A 19,386-nucleotide genomic window follows, 5' to 3' on the forward strand; every position below is an offset into this window, starting at 1 on the left:
CAGGTACAAATACCAGGAAGACTCAGCATGCACAGAAAACCAAGCAGGTACAGTTGGTGAGGCTGGCACAGGATACCAGGTATGTGCAGCTGGTACAACAGGGTTCAGGTAAGTTGGCACTAGTACAGCAAGTACAGAAGACTCAGCATGCACAGAAAACCCAGCAGGTACAGTTGGTGAGGCTGGTACGGGATACCAGGTAAGTGCAGCTGGTACAACAGGGTTCAGGTAAGTTGGCACTAGTACAGCAAGTACAGTAGACTCAGCATGCACAGGAAACCCAGCAGGTACAGTTGGTGAGGCTGGTATGGGATACCAGGTATGTGCAGCTGATACAGCAGGATTCAGGTAAGCTGGCACTAGTACAGCAAGTACCGAAGACTCAGCATGCACAGGAAACCCAGCAGGTAGAGAGTTGGTGAGTCTGGCACAGGATACCAGGTATGTGCAGCTGGTACAGCAGGGTTCAGGTAAGTTGGCACTAGTAAAGCAAGTATAGAAGACTCAGCATGCACAGAAAACCCAGCAGGTACAGTTGGTGAGGCTGGTACGGGATACCAGGTATGTGCAGCTGGTACAACAGGATTCAGGTAAGCTGGCACTAGTACAGCAAGTACAGTAGACTCAGCATGCACAGGAAACCCAGCAGGTACAGTTGGTGAGTCTGGCACAGGATACCAGGCATGTGCAGCTGGTACAACAGGACTCAGGTAAGTAGGCACTAGTACAGCAAGTACAGCAGACTTAGCATGCACAGGAAACCCAGCAGGTACAGTTGGTGAGTCTGACACAGGATACCAGGTATGTGCAGCTGGTACAGCAGGGTTCAGGTAAGTTGGCACTAGTACAGCAAGTACAGAAGACTCAGCATGCACAGAAAACCCAGCAGGTACAGTTGGTGAGGCTGGTACGGGATACCAGGTAAGTGCAGCTGGTACAACAGGGTTCAGGTAAGTTGGCACTAGTACAGCAAGTACAGTAGACTCAGCATGCACAGGAAACCCAGCAGGTACAGTTGGTGAGGCTGGTATGGGATACCAGGTATGTGCAGCTGATACAGCAGGATTCAGGTAAGCTGGCACTAGTACAGCAAGTACCGAAGACTCAGCATGCACAGGAAACCCAGCAGGTAGAGAGTTGGTGAGTCTGGCACAGGATACCAGGTATGTGCAGCTGGTATAGCAGGGTTCAGGTAAGCTAGCACTAGTACAGCAAGTACAGGAGACTCATCAGGCACAGAAAACCCAGCAGGTACAGTTGGTGAGGCTGGTACGGGATACCAGGTAAGTGCAGCTGGTACAACAGGGTTCAGGTAAGTTGGCACTAGTACAGCAAGTACAGTAGACTCAGCATGCACAGGAAACCCAGCAGGTACAGTTGGTGAGGCTGGTATGGGATACCAGGTATGTGCAGCTGATACAGCAGGATTCAGGTAAGCTGGCACTAGTACAGCAAGTACCGAAGACTCAGCATGCACAGGAAACCCAGCAGGTAGAGAGTTGGTGAGTCTGGCACAGGATACCAGGTATGTGCAGCTGGTACAGCAGGGTTCAGGTAAGTTGGCACTAGTAAAGCAAGTATAGAAGACTCAGCATGCACAGAAAACCCAGCAGGTACAGTTGGTGAGGCTGGTACGGGACACCAGGTATGTGCAGCTGGTACAACAGGATTCAGGTAAGCTGGCACTAGTACAGCAAGTACAGTAGACTCAGCATGCACAGGAAACCCAGCAGGTACAGTTGGTGAGTCTGGCACAGGATACCAGGCATGTGCAGCTGGTACAACAGGACTCAGGTAAGTAGGCACTAGTACAGCAAGTACAGCAGACTTAGCATGCACAGGAAACCCAGCAGGTACAGTTGGTGAGTCTGACACAGGATACCAGGTATGTGCAGCTGGTACAGCAGGGTTCAGGTAAGTTGGCACTAGTACAGCAAGTACAGAAGACTCAGCATGCACAGGAAACCCAGCAGGTACAGTTGGTGAGTCTGGCACAGGATACCAGGTATGTGCAGCTGGTATAGCAGGGTTCAGGTAAGCTAGCACTAGTACAGCAAGTACAGGAGACTTAGCAGGCACAGAAAACCCAGCAGGTACAGTTGGTGAGGCTGGTATGGGACACCAGGTAAGTGCAGCTGGTACAGCAGTATTCAGGTAAGCTGGCACTAGTACAGCAAGTATAGAAGACTCAGCATGCACAGAAAACCCAGCAGGTACAGTTGGTGAGGCTGACACAGGATACCAGGCAAGTGCAGCTGGTACAGCAGTATTCAGGTAAGCTGGCACTAGTACAGCAAGTATAGAAGACTCAGCATGCACAGAAAACCCAGCAGGTACAGTTGGTGAGGCTGGTACGGGACACACGGCATGTGCAGCTGGTACAGCAGGGTTCAGGTAAGCTGGCACTAGTACAGCAAGTACAGAAGACTCAGCATGCACAGGAAACCCAGCAGGTACAGTTGGTGAGGCTGGTATGGGATACCAGGTAAGTGCAGCTGGTACAGCAGGGTTCAGGTAAGCTGGCACTAGTACAGCAAGTACAGAAGACTCAGCATGCACAGGAAACCCAGCAGGTACAGTTGGTGAGGCTGGCACAGGATACCAGGCAAGTGCAGCTGGTACAGCAGGATTCAGGTAAGCTGGCACTAGTACAGCAAGTATAGAAGACTCAGCATGCACAGAAAACCCAGCAGGTACAGTTGGTGAGGCTGGTACGGGACACCAGGTAAGTGCAGCTGGTACAGCAGGATTCATGTAAGCTGGCACTAGTACAGCAAGTACAGGAGACTCAGCAGGCACAGAAAACCCAGCAGGTACAATTGGTGAGGCTGGCACAGGATACCAGGTAAGTGCAGCAAGTAAAGCAGGCTTCAAGTAAGCTGGCACAGCAAGTACAGGAGGCTCAGCAGGAAACAGGGTAAGTACAACAAGATTGTTACAACACAGGGAAGGTTGAAGCAGGTAGGAACAAGGCATTCTGTTCGGTAACTCAGCCCAGAGTGATAGGCTGAGTGGATTCATATAGGAACTCACAGACCTGTGGCCATTTAGGTGAGGGTTACTAAAATTAGTGCATCCAGGTCCAGGTTAGAGATTATAGGCCTATTAGCTATATACCCACATGTAATCTTCAGATCAGACATCATTAAGTTATATGCCCAAATTGGTTCTCAAACCAGAACAATTGCCTTGAAAGCCCTATCAGCCATATGCACAGATGGAACTAAAGATCAGGCCTCTAGAATCATAACATTTTAATATGTTAAACTTAGCAATTTACAATAAATCACTGTCATATTTTAATGATACCTTAAAATGACGGGAAAGTAATATTTACACTTTCATGGTTTAGATTGAGCATGCAATTAAAAAAAAATTCCAATTAAGTTATATTATTTAATTGGCCTTGTTCTATTGGTATCCTTTGTTGAAAAGTAAAACTAGGTAGATTCAGGCGCTCAGGTGTGTGTACGTATCTTTAGCACTCTATAGCAGCTGTCTGCAACAATGTTTGTAGCAATAATATACATTTTTCAAAAACACTGCCACTGTTCTGTTATATTTGCCTACTGTGTTACATTTTCCTACCTACGTAACAGGGACGGGCAGATAGAGCACTTTCATATCCGCCATTTTTGTTTGAAACGGAGGCTGATATCAAAATATTGATCAGATGGTGATATTTGGCTGTTTTGAGTGCAGTTCTCGTTCAAACATAAAACACTAAAACATAATAATTAATAAAAAATGTTTTATGTGTTATTAGCTTGTGATGATAGCATTCATTTTATAAATGTATTTTATCAGCCAAATATAACGTGGTTGGAAAATTATACAGAATCGATCACTATTTTAACATCAGCCTCCTTTGAAAACATATATGGTGGATATGAAAGTTCTCTATCTAGATGTAGGCTTGGTCGTACGCGTTACGTAGGTAGGACAATGTAACAAGGTACGGAAATATTACAGAACACCACCATAGAGTGCTAAAGTCATGTGAGCGCTCCTGACCCTACTTAGGTTTAATCTTCAAGAGAATTAAAGGGCCACTAAACCCAGAATCTTTCTTTCATGATTCAGATAGAGAATAGAAATGTAAACAACATTACAATTTACTTCCATTATTTATTTTGCTTCATTTTTTAAATATCCTCAGTTGAAAAAAAAAAGCAATGCACATGGTGAGCCAATCACACGATGCTTCTATGTGCAGCAACCAATCAGCAGCTAGTGAGCATATCTAGATATGCTTTTCATCAAAGAATATCAAGAGAATAAAACAAATTAGATAATATAAGTAAATTAGAAAGATGTTTAAAATTGCATTCTCTTTCTAAATCATAAAAGAAAAAATGTGGCTGGCATGTCCCTTTAAGCAAACTTGATACCAGAAGTAAATTTGATTTTTTTTTTTTTTTAAATGTACAGTATATTTGAATTATGGAAGTTTATTTCACATTTATTTTAATTTTAACTAAAATTGCAAAATATTATATAATGTATAAGAATGACTACATTTTAATAGAGTCAACACACGTTGCTAGATATGCAAATAAATGGCTGCTATGAAATCATTTTTCACAGTTGTCAGCCCTGCTTCTCGCCATCGTACTGAGCGCCATACTCCATTCTGCTATAACCATTCAAATGCCAAGGCCTTTCATCCTCCTCCATCTAAGATACAAGATCCATTTACTAAGCCCCCCACACGACAACTTAGCTTTATCATATAGTTTTTTAAAAAGATAACTGTGTTTTTAAAGGGATATGAACCCCAGCATTTTTCTTTCATTATTCAGATAGAACATGCAATTTTAAACAACTTTCTAATTTTCTTCTATTATCAATTTTTATTTGTTCTCTTAGCATATTTTGTTGAAAAGCAGGGGTGTATGCTTAGGAGCCAGCCCATTTCTGGACCACTATATGGCAGCAGTTTTGCAAGAATGTTATTCATTTGCAAAAGCACTTGATGGCAGCACTTGATACCTAGGTACCTCTTCAACACAGAATTTCATAGGAACTAATAAAATTTGATAATAGAAGTAAATTTGAAACTTTTAAAAAATGGTAAGCTCTGTCTAAATCACAAAAGAAAATGTTTGGGTTTCATATCCCTTTAAGCATATTTGCTTACTGACAATATGCATCAGTCATCCATATATGCGCTCCTTACCCACCACACAGAAAACTTCATTTTCTATTCAATCATGTACCCCTTTTTGAGCACCTCTTTTGAGTTCTATTACTCACACTCCTACCTTAAAACCTATGACCCCCAATCGCTCCTCCCATATATCAATGCTCCACTCATCATCACCCTGGATGAATCCCATGCACCTTATCTTGCTGAGTTCCATGCCTCTATTCATCTCTCCTTCCGTCAGCCTCCACTTATTGAGCTGAACCCCCCCCCCTCAACCATCTCCCTAAAAATCAAGTGTGTCCTATGATCTTCCACCGTGACCAAGCAAGTTGTTCGTCTATGATCAGCCTCTATGCTCCATGCCCTAAAGCCTCCTTCTCTAAAATACATGACCCCTCTCCAAATGTGAGCTCATTGCCTCGTCCCATTAGCTCTGTGACTTTGCCTACCCTCATTATAATTTATCTGATCCATACAAGCCTCAGAATCATTCTATTGAGCTTTATGCATCATGTACAAATACCATTATTTCGTTTCTCATCTCTCTCCTCATGAACATAGTTTTTCTTCTCCAGAGCCCCCAGTTCACAATCTCCACTATTAGCTCTATGCCACCCTCAACCTTCTGCTCTGGCTTCATAACTCTTTCAACCTCCTCTTCTAAGTTACAGACAGCTGATAATGTCCTGCTTCAGTCTCTGATTTCCGTCATTCTAAGTCCCATACCATTCTATTTCCCAACCTGCATTTTCCTCTGAGCCACACACCACTTTCAGCATCATCACCCCCCCCCCCCCCCCCCCCCCCCCCCCCCCCCCCCCTACTCCGAGTCTCAAATTCTCCACAGCCTTATACCCGAGACCTGCTAAATCAAATCCCCATGAACACCATACACCTTTCTGCTGCCTCCTCCTAGCTCCGTGCCCCTCTCCTGGCACAGGCCTCTGCCCCCACAATGCGCCTGCGCACAGGCCCCAATAGGAAGCCATGTTGTGGGATCTCCGGTGGTTGTGTTCTCCTAGCGACTGTGCGGAATTACGGCTACTGGAGTGACAGGAGACTTAAACGTTACCGTGTGAGTGCGTGGGCTACGGTGCCCCTAACTGGGTGTGCGTAAGGTCCGGTGTCCGGGACCGCCCGGCGGGCACCATGAGCACGGGATGCGACCTATCCCGTAGGAACCCGCAGGAGGATTTCGAGCTCATCCAGAGGATCGGCAGTGGCACCTATGGAGATGTGTACAAGGTAAATACCCCTGTGATCGGAGCAAACAGGGAAATGCGTCGGAGTAACTGGGGCAGTAATGGCATTGTACTGCTGAGACTGCTGAACATACAGTGTGTGTGACACTGGTTATGTAGAGATTCCCCAGAATTAGACAGCTTGTATATGGGAAACTTATAGACGGCCTGTGCTAAAATGCACTGCATTAGTGATACTGTGCTTGAGACAGCCTGTGTCAGGATCTATAGAGATTGCAGGCTATGAAGAAACACAGGCGGCCTTTGCAAGACTAGAGAAACTGTGAGTGACGCTGTGACAGATTTCACAGAGAAGGACTTTTTATATATATACACAAATAAAACACTTTTATACCAGGCGTACATTATGTATCTATGACTATGAGTGACATTATCTTAAAAAAAATGGCCTGTGTCAGGATGTATGTATGCAGACTTCTAGGGAGACAGCCTCTGTCAGGAAGTATAGATGGAGATTGCTAGGGAAAGGCAACACCAGGATGTATAGAGGGACTGCTGCGTTAAACAGGGAACAAGTAGCCTGTGGCACAATACAGAAGTTGCATTAATTACACTGCATCTGTGCCAGGTTGTCTCGAGAAACGTTAGAGGCAACCTGCATCACTGGGCACAGATGACCCATGTCATGGCCTTAGTAACTTCCAGAGGGGCATAGTGGATTGGTCAGAGCCTGTGGCGCACATTATTAAAAGATACTTTTGAAGTGACACAAATGTGTTGATAAAACGTCTAATAAGAGACACGGGACATGTTTATTGTTTACTAGAGTGTGCCAGGGTATAGAGAGCAGAGATTTGGTCTGTATGTGGGAGTAAAGATTCAGTAAGAAGCAATATTTTGCCAGGGCTATAAAGCGTATAACAGAGTATTTATATAGAGAACATTTAATAACTGTTTATTCATAAACTATATGAGTACAGTCATGATCTATACAGAGGCAGATGGTACCAGGATGTGGAGATTGACTGAACCTGGGAAGAATAACTTTAGACTTTGTTAAAAAGTACTTGCTCAGAAACAGATCTTAAAATACTGATTTATAGATTCTTTCTGGATGTAAGTACAGGTTTGAGAACTGGCCTGTGCAATGGATGGAGAAAACTCACTACAGGGGAAAATATTTATCCACATAAAAAAAAGAGGCTATCAGAATCTAATAGAAGAGACCCTGTTTGGGGATGTACAGGAAGTGTGCTAGAGACCCTTTGTAACTTGATATATGTGTGTAGATTGTGAAGATAAAGAGGTAATTTGCCAGGTCATTACAATCACTTACTCAAGACTTCTCTAGTGTCAGAATGCTAGTGAGGAAATCTGTGTCAATAAGAGTTGCAATTAGACAGACCAACTGTCATAAATTGTCAGGGCATGAATACATATGCAAAAATATTGGTGGAAAGGCAACTAGTGCCAGATTGTGCATAACAAGGCTGAGAGGTAAAGGGGCCAAATAAAAAAAAGATGGCATAAGTGAAAATGCACAATGTCATTAGGCCTTAATCATATTCTATCTGCTGCATTTCAGTGATTAGAGGCACAGACTTAAAATGTTTTAATTCAAAGGAGTACGGTGTAGAGATAGTGAAATTGTATAAACATTTGAGACTGACTTTGGCTGGGTCAGAGAGGTTTAGATAACAAAGCATTTGGGACCTCTTTTTATAGTTGTAGTACTGATAAAAAAAGCAAAAGAGGTTATAAATGAGAACAGCAATCACAGACACGCAGCATAGCAGCAGTTGACTCATTTTTTAGGATGCAAAGGCCCCTACTATACACAGGGTGACTATCACTTGTAGACGCGCGGACCAGCAACATTGATGATTATTACCAAGTCCAAAATTGAAATGGAACTTTTACATATATAAAAGGCTAGAAAAAATTTTTTTTTTAGCATATAACACTTGGCAGAACTGATAGATGGCAACACGCCAGTGCCAGGGGAGAGATGAATACTGGCAAGAAGCTGCAAACCTGTTGCCAAGGGACAAAGCAATATACACTGCAGTAACATGATAACTTAAAAGTCACAATGTTGGCAAAGGTGTCTCGTGATAGGTGAATTTTTGATGTTTTGGCAGAGGGCAAACATGGGAAACATGACCACGTTTTTTACACATAGGTCACTGACCTGGGATCTGAAATACTAGATGTGTTCTTTTAAATCTGGCATTAGCACACAAAGATGTTTTTTTATGGTCATTTAATGTTGCAGTGTTTTCCCCATGACCTATATAGTTATAGTTATTAAATGTTTTCAATGTTTGTTGTACAAATTATAATTTAAATCAATTTATGTTAAATTATGCAATTATTTTAAGCTTTAAGTAGCTTATGTAACATTTATAAATAACAGAAAATGTTGTAATATTGCAAAGAATTACTCTGCCCCCACCCCGCTACTTCATAATGCCACCCGGCTGGCAAAGGTTTCTGTGCAGAACAAAGTAGATAATGCATGGTTTCCTCTCTATAGACCTCAAAATCAGAAGTTTAATTGGCATATTTACTAAATGTTAGCTTTTACTTATTATTCAAAGCTCACAGGGAACTACAGCTATCATTAGTGCTTACGCTAAGTGCCCTGACTTGTGAATTGTGATGTTATTTTTGCAAAGAATTTAAGGAAGTTTAAGCTTACGTGTACCACACACAATGTACTAAAAGTTTCGTGCCAACTATGAGCAATGTGACTGACAGTGTGCCTGAGACAGTCTGTGTCTAGCTGTACAAAGAATACAGAATACCTGTTTTTACTTGTGGCCACTGTTGTTTTTGGTGCAAAAAGAGATTTTGTTTGTGAGTCTTTAAAGGGACATAATACTCATATGCTAAATCACTTGAAACTGATGCAGTATAGCTGTAAAAAGCTGACAGGAAAATATCACCTTAGCATTTCTATGTAAAAAAAAAAGATAATTTACCTCACAATTTCCTCAGCTCAGCAGAGTAAGTTCTGTGTAAATAATTATACTCAACTGCTGCTCAGCTCTGCAGGTAAAAAATAATATTAAAAAAATGAAGAAATGAACAGCAGCCAATCAGCATCAACAGTGCTGAGGTCATGAACTCTTTTACTGTGATCTCATGAGATTTCACTTAACGCTCATGAGATTTCATAGTAAACGTCCTTAAACTGAATAGGGAAATAAGATGAGTGTGCACGTAAGCTCACTCCCTTAGCTGTCCCGGGACAGACATACTGATTTGCTGCTTAGAAGTCCTTTAGGATGGGATGTGGCTACTGAGGAACTTTTGTGCTAAAATATCTTTCTTTTTTACATAGAGATGTTAAGGTGATATTTTCTAGTCAGCTTTTTACAGCTATGCTGCATCACTTTCAAGTGTTTCCACATTTGGGTATCATGGCCCTTTAACAAGGAATTTACCTGCGTGAAAACATAATTTGTTACTGAATTTAAAACATTGAAGTTATCGCTTCTTTTAGCTCTTTCCAGTTTTTTCCAAATGCATGCTCCCGTGAATTCCTTACTGGCTCTGGATTTATTGTTAGAGCACTTGCATCGCATCCTGGGGCACATTTGTAGGGCAATAAAAAGTGGAGGAGATGGTGGTGCCATGTGTGCTCTCAGGTGCAGCCATGAATAAGTGTTCACATAGTTAGGGACATTGTACACTAGATTTTTCTTTTCATAAATGTTTTGCAGATGATCCATTTATAAAGCCCATCTGTGTTTTTATAAAAATATATAGTTTTGCTTATTTTTTAAGAACATTGTGCTGATTTTCAGACTCCTAACCCAGCCCCACAGTGTCAGATGTATACATGCGTTTACAGACTCATCCAGGCTCCTGTTTGGTATCTGTCTTTTCATATGCAGGGAAGGAGGGAGGTGGGCAGTGTCTGTTATTTTTGTTTATCCAGCCCCTTTTAGTGGGTGTCCCACACTTCCTCATCAACAGTGCTAAACTGGGAGCTTCTAAGTAAGTTTTAAAAAGGTTTTTTACTGTATTTTTAGATCAGTATCTGTGCATATTTTCTTTACTGTAGTGTCTATTACATGCAGTTATACGAAAATTGGTGTATACTGTCCCTTTTAACTACCTTTTTAATTAAAGGGTCCGACAAGTACAAAAACTCTGTGTTAGAGAATTTTATTATTGCACTGCTGCTTGCACATAGCTATGCGTCCCACCAATGGGATGAAACACACATTTTTTTTTCTTTCATCATTTGGAAAGAGCATGCAACTTTAATCAACTTTCTAGTTTACTTGTATTATCTAATTGTCTTCATTCTCTTGATATCCTTTGTTGAAAAGGATATCTAAATAGGATCAGTAGCTGCTGATTGGTGACTGCACATAGATGCCTCGTGTGATTGGCTCACCCTTGTGCATTGCTATTTCTTCAACAAAGGATATCTGAAGAGTGAAGCAAATAAAATAATAAAAGTAAATTGGAATGTTGTTTAAAATTGTATTCTCTATCTGAATCATGAAAGAAAAATGTTGGGTTTCATGTCCCTTTAACATCAGCTGCAGAGCAGCAATTCACTACTGGAAGTTAGCTGAACACATCTGGTGAGTCAGTGATGAGAGCCATATTTGTGTAGTCCCCATTTACCAGCTAGCTCCCAGTAGTGCATTGCTGCTCCGGAGTCTACTTAGGTATGCTTTTCAAGAAAAGGTATTAGAAACATTTATAATAGAAGTAAATTGAAAAATCACATAAAATTGCATACTCTAGCTGAACCATAAAAATGTAAAGCACCATAACAGTTGAAAAATGACATTCTCTAATCCGTTAGAGCATATAATTGTACTACTATCGGTCCTGCTCTATTGTGTGTTTAACCCCTGCAAAGGGGTTAAAAACACAGTGGAAGTCCTCCAATGAGCAGCGCTACTTACACATCTGAGTTATGTGACTAGCGCTACTGATGGGATGAATAGCATGCTCCTCTTGGGACCAGCAGTGCACCGCGGGTCCAGAGCGGCACTTCTACTGTGTGTTTAACCGAGCATGTCATTTTTTTTTTATAATTATGGCCCTTTAATTTTGGTTTTATTGTTTATTATAAATATTTATAACTGTGATTTTTTGTTGTTGCTGTAAACTTTGCATTATTTTGCATTAAAGGAATATAGCCCTTGGAATCTTTTTAAAGGAACAGTCTACTTGAAAATTATTACTGTTTAAAAGATAGATAATCCCTTTATGAACCATTCCCCAGTTTTGCATAACCAACACGGTTATATCAATGTACTTTTTTACCTCTATGATTACCTTGTATCTAAGCCTCCCTTATTTTGGTTCTTTTGACAGATTTGCATTTTAGCCAATCAGTGCTGACTCCTAGGTAACGCCACAAGAGTGAGCACAATGCTATCTATATGGAACACATGAACTAGCACTGTCTAGCTGTGAAAAACTGTCAAAAAATGAACTGAGATAAGATTCGGCCTTCAAGTGATTAGAAATTAGCAAATGAGCCTAACTAGGTGTTTATCTTATCTCCATGCTGTGGCTAGTTACAGACAGATATTAATGAATAAAGCTACTAAACTGATCAAACAATCAGTGTGCAGCATGTAGCTATGTCAGGGTCCTGAAGTCTGCAGGGTGTACTCCAGCCTTTGTGGGGCCAATCACAAATCTAGATCTGTCTAGCCTGCCATACATGTGGCTTCCTCTTGTATAATACAGTGAATTCAGTCTAATCCAGTGTAAAATGTGGGCCTTTTATTATTAGGGATATAATCTTTTTATCCTGGTTAAAGGGACATCATTACTATAATTGACCTGTGCATTTCTCGAACTGAAGCATTTTTGCAATGTATTTCTATTAACAAAATGTTAATAATAAAAATGACTATTGTTTCAGCAGCATACACACACATGCCCTCACTCCAGCATTCAAACACTGCTTATACAGTTAGTCAGAGGTGGCTGAGTTCGGTGTAAAAGATATTTGTATTTCACAATGTATTACAGAGCTTTGTGTTTAAAAAAATAATAAAACAACTTTTTTCAGTGGGAGTTGTCCCTGTCAGCCAGTGAGCAATGGAGTCCCAGGACTCTGTTGTACATAGTCATACGCTTTCTGTTAGTTTTACCTTTAAGGTACATTAAAATGCTGCATACAAGTACAGTAGTATAGTTACTGCACACCATGGTATTTGTTTTTCCTCCTGTACCTGCAGCTCTCATTAAAGCCATGCTCTTTTTATAACTCAATACAGAATAAAGTTGGTAAAGCTCTGCAGGTTAATGTTCTTTTAAATGTAAACCGTTTTTTGTAACTTTTTTTTATGCAAACAATATTGCTAATAGGTTTAACTTCTGCTCTTTCGTCCATAATAGAAAACAAATTGAGTAATAGATACCTTTTAACTGACACAATATACACCACTGTGAGCAGATACAGTGTTTGAGGGTGCACAGGGCGTTGTAGCATATGCATGTATGCTGCTGAAACCAATAACTATTTCTAAAAGCATTTATGCTAACATGACTATAGTGAAAATAATGTTCCTATTTAAAACTGAAATGCACTCATGCACATTTTAATTTTGCCCATTATTTTCCTTTAAAAACAATTTCTTCTCTGAAAATATTATCTTGTTATATAAGGGTCATTACTAGTGTACACTGCAGGTAAGAATAACTTCTGTATATTTAATAGATTAGCCATTTTTAGTAGTAATGAAGTAACCTTTAGCTCCTCTATCCTGTAGCTTTTGTCTTGTGTAAACTTGCCCTCCCAGCTTTATCCACTGAAGCTTCAGTAAGTACTAGCATTGCATGTTTGGGCAGATCACTGCTATCTACCACAGATAACTATGCTCACTTGGAGAATGCTAGAAGGGGGTGGGCAAAAAACAGGATTTTAGAATTGCATGTGCTTCCAAAATGCCTTTCTTTAAAAGAAAAGCATAAAGGGGCAGTGTACTATAAAATGTTACCCTCTTTATTAGTTCCCAGTTATCAATTTTACCTGCTGGGTTGTATTAAAGTGTTTACAAATAGTCCCTTTTACATTTGTTTTGGTTTTTGAATCATTTTTTTGCTTGTGATATTCCCACCTTTAATGGAAATTCCTGAAAACTCAGCTCAATTTAATAGATTCAAAGAACAAAACTAGCCGTTTCATATACACTTCTGCTGGTATAACAGGTAATTGGAAAGTCATTAAGGGGTAGTCAGTTTTTCAGTACACTGTCCCTTTAAAAGGACATTAACCAATTTGAGATAGTAATATGAAAAGTTACAATAGATATTTGTACTGCAAACTCAAAGTTTTCTTCTCTTTAACGTTCTTAATTATCCATTTTACTTGCTGGAGTGTATTCAGTTGTTTACAAATTAAATAACTATTTTTTTTTAAAAAATGGCTGTTTTTCCTGTTGAAACTATCACCTATGCTAAGCATTCCAGTACTGCAGTAATAGCTACAGAATAGGCACTATGTAAACAAAAGGCATTATGTCAAATCAACCTCCCATTGGGGGTGGGAGTGAGCCCTGCTCTTTGTAAATGGTGTTCCTTAAAGGGATAGTCTACTCCAGAAATGTTATTGTTTAAAAAGATAGAAAATCCCATATTACCTATTTCCCCATTTTGCATAACCAACACAGTTATAATAATATACTTATTACCTCTGTGATTACCTTGTATCTAAGCCTCTGCAGACCGCCCCCTTATTTCAGTTCTTTTGACAGACTAAATAATATGGCACACACAAACTAGCGCTGTCTAGCTGCGAAAAACTGTCAAAATACATTGAGATATGAGGCGCCTTCATGGTCTTAGAAATTAGCATATGAGCCTACAGAGGCTTAACTTTTGACAAAGAATACCAAAAGAACAAAGCAAACTTGATTATAAAAGTAAATTAGAAAGTTGTTTAAAATTGCATGCCCTATCCGAATCATGAAAGTTTAATATTGACTAGACTGTCCCTTTTAATCAGTTTTAAAAACTTGTTTTTAAGTTGTAAAAAAAAAGCATTATAATGTTTTCTACCTGTATATACAACACATACACACAATAAAATTGGATTTGTATTTCTCACCTGTGAGGTCTAGAAAGGATCCAGCCTTGCTAAGCTAAATTTGTCGCTGCTGACGATGGGAAGTACGGAGCACCCATGGGTGTCTTGGAGACTCTAAAACAGGGAGTCAGGGCCTCTTGTGACCCATTTATAAATGTCACTAATTTGCCTCAGCAGTGAAAAAAGCTTAGGTTACAACATGGTGGTGCTCATTGCTTTATTGACAGTAACATTTATATTTAAATTTTTAAACAACTAATCTAACTATAAACAATACGTGTCGTCTTTATACTCCTAGTCTGTTCTTGCTTTGACTTTATCACACATCACTCTAGCATTTATTCTTTGTATATATTATATATACACACACACACACACACACACAACATACTTGGGGGCCTATTTAACAAATGTCTGTCTGACATGATCCGATCAGCGGACCATGTCCGACAGACACCGCTGAATGCGGAAAGCAATACGCTCTCCGCATTCAGCATTGCACCAGCAGCTCTTGTGAACTGCTGGTGCAACACCGCCCTCTGCAGTTTCGCGGCCAGTCGGCCGCTTGCAGGTGGTGTCAATCAACCCGATCTTATTGATTTCACGCGATCTCTGTCCGCTGCCTAAGAGCAGGCAGACAGGTTACGGAGCAGCGGCTGCTTCATAACTGGTGTTTCTGGCGAGTCTGAAGGCTCGCCAGAAACACGGCCCCTCATGCTCCATATGGAGCTTGATAAATGGGCCCCTTGATGTGTGTCAGAGGATGTGAGCTTGTTAGATTGCTTGCTATCCACTGATCCATATGCAAGCACTCTTGCATGGATGCTTTGCACTCAGACATTACTGTTATTAGAGTGTATGGCATGAGATCTTGCAATCTCACAGTCACTGATATTCTTTGGCTCCTGTTGCTGATGGCCCTACCAATCGGATTTAACTACACAAGATACAGGGAATAAGTGGTTCCTGTTGGAAATGTCAAAATACAAAAAATAGATTTTTTTTCCCAACAATAAATTGTGTAGAAAAACAATATACAGAATGTTAGCAATGTGCAAAGGAGAAGGGCTGATTTTTTATTTTTTGTAGGCTCTGCTGGCACCCTTGTGTCTGGGTTTATTGTGACAAAATATATTAGATGGGTGATCAATTAGTCATTTTAAGTATAGTGTCTTTGAAACCCTGACATCAGTCACCTTTTGGTTTTGTGGCACAGAAAACAAAACTTTACCTAATTTTAAAGCTAAGCAAACGTTTAACTTAATGTCCTCTTGCTAAAAATATACCCAGCAATAGTGCAGAAATGCATCCTGAACAGAAGCTTGCAGATGGGCCTGATAAAGTATCGCCTTGTTTATCTCTGGAGTTGCTGGCTCCGTTAATGCTGACATTTTGGCCAAGTCGGAACTTCCCAGGATAGGGAGATGCAATTAAAATCTCCCAGTCATTCCAGGTTTAAAATAAAACCAAGCTGTTTATAGCATTTGATAAAACAGTTTTACTTTAAGTATATACAACTTGTAAATACTGAGATCCGTAAATCAGAAATATATTGTACAGGTATTTTGCTCACTTTTTTTGAACATTTTTTTATGTAACATTTCTTTTGTAAAACAAAAATAAATAACATACATAAAATATTCATGCATATACATAGTTTGTGCAATGTCTGTTTAAGCAATCTATAGTTCCCAGAACCAGTTAAAGTGACAGAAAATGAATATTCATATGGAAGAGCACTATAAAATATTTCTTGCATAAAAACAGTAACACTCAAGGGAAATAGAAGTGCAAAAAAGAAAATGCTTTAATTAGCATTTTATTATTGCACTGTTGGTTTACATATAACTGTGGTTAACCCTTGCACCAATACAACAATAGACTACTGGGAGCTAGCTGAACACATCTGGTGTCTGTAGCCACTAAACACCATCAAGCTCCCAGTATCATATTTATATATTCATTTTTATACAATATAAATATGTAAACATATGTATGTAGACTCACATGATCTCTAGAGTGGGCACATGTATGCAGCAGTGTGTGCAACAGTGATAGACATGCACGCTCCTTTATATAGTTAGATTTACTCTTCAACAAAGGGTACAATGAGAAAAAAGCAAATTTGATAAGTTAAGTAAATTGGAAAGTTTATTTATTTTTTTATTGCATATTTTATTATCTGAATAATGGAAGTTTCATTTTGACTTTGATATTATATTAATTTAAATGACATTAATACATTTATTTTGCAATGTAGTGATTGATAGTGCAATGAGTTTGCTTTTTCTATTCAGAGCAAGAGAGAGTGATCTTCAGTATGTACACACGTTATAGTTACATGGCTCTTAGCCCTTTTGTAGAATAGTCCCTATATGCATTATATCATTGCTTGACAAATCTGTTTAAAATGGAATTTGTACATAAATATAGGGACAATAACCCATAAAGGGGTAGAATTCTAAGACTTGGTGAATCCCAATCAAGACCTGCATTATAGGTAGCTATGGCTGTCATTTCCTGTTATATTCAAAATAAATGTGGGTTGTCAGTCTCCATAAAGTGCTGGCTATGGAGGTATGGCTACGTAAATTGTACTTTTAGCTTATCAGGATTTCTCCTACACAAATCCATATAGAGATGCCCTTGTGTTTATGTGTTTTGTGTGTTTATGAAGTCTGTAGTTTGTGCTCATCAGTAAACTGGATTTGCTTGCTTTGTGGGTAGCTTGATTTTTTTTAGAGATTAGCCCAGCCAGGATGCGTCACAGCAGGGCCCACACTACATGTGTGTTCTTAGCTTGTATGGGTGTATGTCTAGGTACTAGAGAAGGTGGAATCCCTATTATATTTGAATTGAAGCCTAATTGTCCCAATTAATTTAAAGGAACATTAAAGTATTTTATATTAAAATATATATATATATATATATATATATATAAAATCATCACTGAATTGCAAAATATATACAGACAAAATTAATATCTAAATGCATTTCAAATGGTAATTTTTTTTAGTAAAATCTGCATTATTTAGCAGTCCGGGTCCATATCACTTAAAAAACCTCATGTATATTGTATGATATCACCTTTGTAGTGGTAAATTAGGGACATTTATAAACAAGCTCCTGCACTGATAATGAAAGCACTATTTAAAAGGTTGCAGGGTTAGGGTTCTGGATCTTGAAGGATGAAGACACCATCTTCAAAGAGTAATTGTGGGAAACCTGTAAAATTACTACTAGAGGTACGTTACATTTGGATACATTTACATAGCATGGAGCAGGGGTTGTCATAGTTGAAAAACTACATATGAAAAAAGTCCACATTACAGGGAGTGCAGAATTATTAGGCAAGTTGTATTTTTGAGGATTAATTTTATTATTGAACAACAACCATATTCTCAATGAACCCAAAAAACTCATTAATATCAAAGCTGAATAGTTTTGGAAGTAGTTTTTAGTTTGTTTTTAGTTATAGCTATTTTAGGGGGATATCTGTGTGTGCAGGTGACTATTACTGTGCATAATTATTAGGCAACTTAACAAAAAACAAATATATACCCATTTCAATTATTTATTTTTACCAGTGAAACCAATATAACATCTCAACATTCACAAATATACATTTCTGACATTCAAAAACAAAGCAAAAACAAATCAGTGACCAATATAGCCACCTTTCTTTGCAAGGACACTCAAAAGCCTGCCATCCATGGATTCTGTCAGTGTTTTGATCTGTTCACCATCAACATTGCGTGCAGCAGCAACCACAGCCTCCCAGACACTGTTCAGAGAGGTGTACTGTTTTCCCTCCTTGTAAATCTCACATTTGATGATGGACCACAGGTTCTCAATGGGGTTCAGATCAGGTGAACAAGGAGGCCATGTCATTAGATTTTCTTCTTTTATACCCTTTCTTGCCAGCCACGCTGTGGAGTACTTGGACGCGTGTGATGGAGCATTGTCCTGCATGAAAATCATGTTTTTCTTGAAGGATGCAGACTTCTTTCTGTACCACTGCTTGAAGAAGGTGTCTTCCAGAAACTGGCAGTAGGACTGGGAGTTGAGCTTGACTCCATCCTCAACCCGAAAAAGCCCCACAAGCTCATCTTTGATGATACCAGCCCAAACCAGTACTCCACCTTGCTGGCGTCTGAGTCGGACTGGAGCTCTCTGCCCTTTACCAATCCAGCCACGGGCCCATCCATCTGGCCCATCAAGACTCACTCTCATTTCATCAGTCCATAAAACCTTAGAAAAATCAGTCTTGAGATATTTCTTGGCCCAGTCTTGACGTTTCAGCTTGTGTGTCTTGTTCAGTGGTGGTCGTCTTTCAGCCTTTCTTACCTTGGCCATGTCTCTGAATATTGCACACCTTGTGCTTTTGGGCACTCCAGTGATGTTGCAGCTCTGAAATATGGCCAAACTGGTGGCAAGTGGCATCTTGGCAGCTGCACGCTTGACTTTTCTCAGTTCATGGGCAGTCATTTTGCACCTTGGTTTTTCCACACGCTTCTTGCGATCCTGTTGACTTTTTTGAATGAAACGCTTGATTGTTCGATGATCACGCTTCAGAAGCTTTGCAATTTTAAGAGTGCTGCATCCCTCTGCAAGATATCTCACTATTTTTGACTTTTCTGAGCCTGTCAAGTCCTTCTTTTGACCCATTTTGCCAAAGGAAAGGAAGTTGCCTAATAATTATGCACACCTGATATAGGGTGTTGATGTCATTAGACCACACCCCTTCTCATTACAGAGATGCACATCACCTAATATGCTTAATTGGTAGTAGGCTTTTGAGCCTATACAGCTTGGAGTAAGACAACATGCATAAAGAGGATGATTTGGTCAAAATACTCATTTGCCCAATAATTCTGCACTCCCTGTATTAATATAGAAAAATGCACTCATTGCAAAAATGTAAAGCTCCCCTTTTTATCTCTTCTGAAGAGCAGAAT

General features: G+C 39.8%; 1 protein-coding gene across 3 annotated transcripts in view; it reads left to right on the plus strand.

The window, feature by feature from the left end:
• The first annotated feature begins 6,035 nt into the window (after positions 1 to 6,035).
• Positions 6,036 to 19,386, plus strand: part of MAP4K3 (mitogen-activated protein kinase kinase kinase kinase 3) — a 788,683-nt gene continuing 775,332 nt past the window's right edge. The window contains exon 1 of one of the 3 annotated variants that reach the window (XM_053711916.1): positions 6,036 to 6,394. In XM_053711916.1, the coding sequence (XP_053567891.1) occupies positions 6,299 to 6,394 (96 nt within the window). In that variant the 5' untranslated portion in view covers positions 6,036 to 6,298. The remainder of the gene's footprint in view (positions 6,395 to 19,386) is intronic. The other 2 variants (XM_053711915.1, XM_053711914.1) reach the window with 2 other exon arrangements.

The sequence above is a fragment of the Bombina bombina genome, chromosome 4 (assembly GCF_027579735.1).
Source record: "Bombina bombina isolate aBomBom1 chromosome 4, aBomBom1.pri, whole genome shotgun sequence".
In the NCBI taxonomy this organism is placed as follows: Eukaryota; Metazoa; Chordata; class Amphibia; order Anura; family Bombinatoridae; genus Bombina; species Bombina bombina.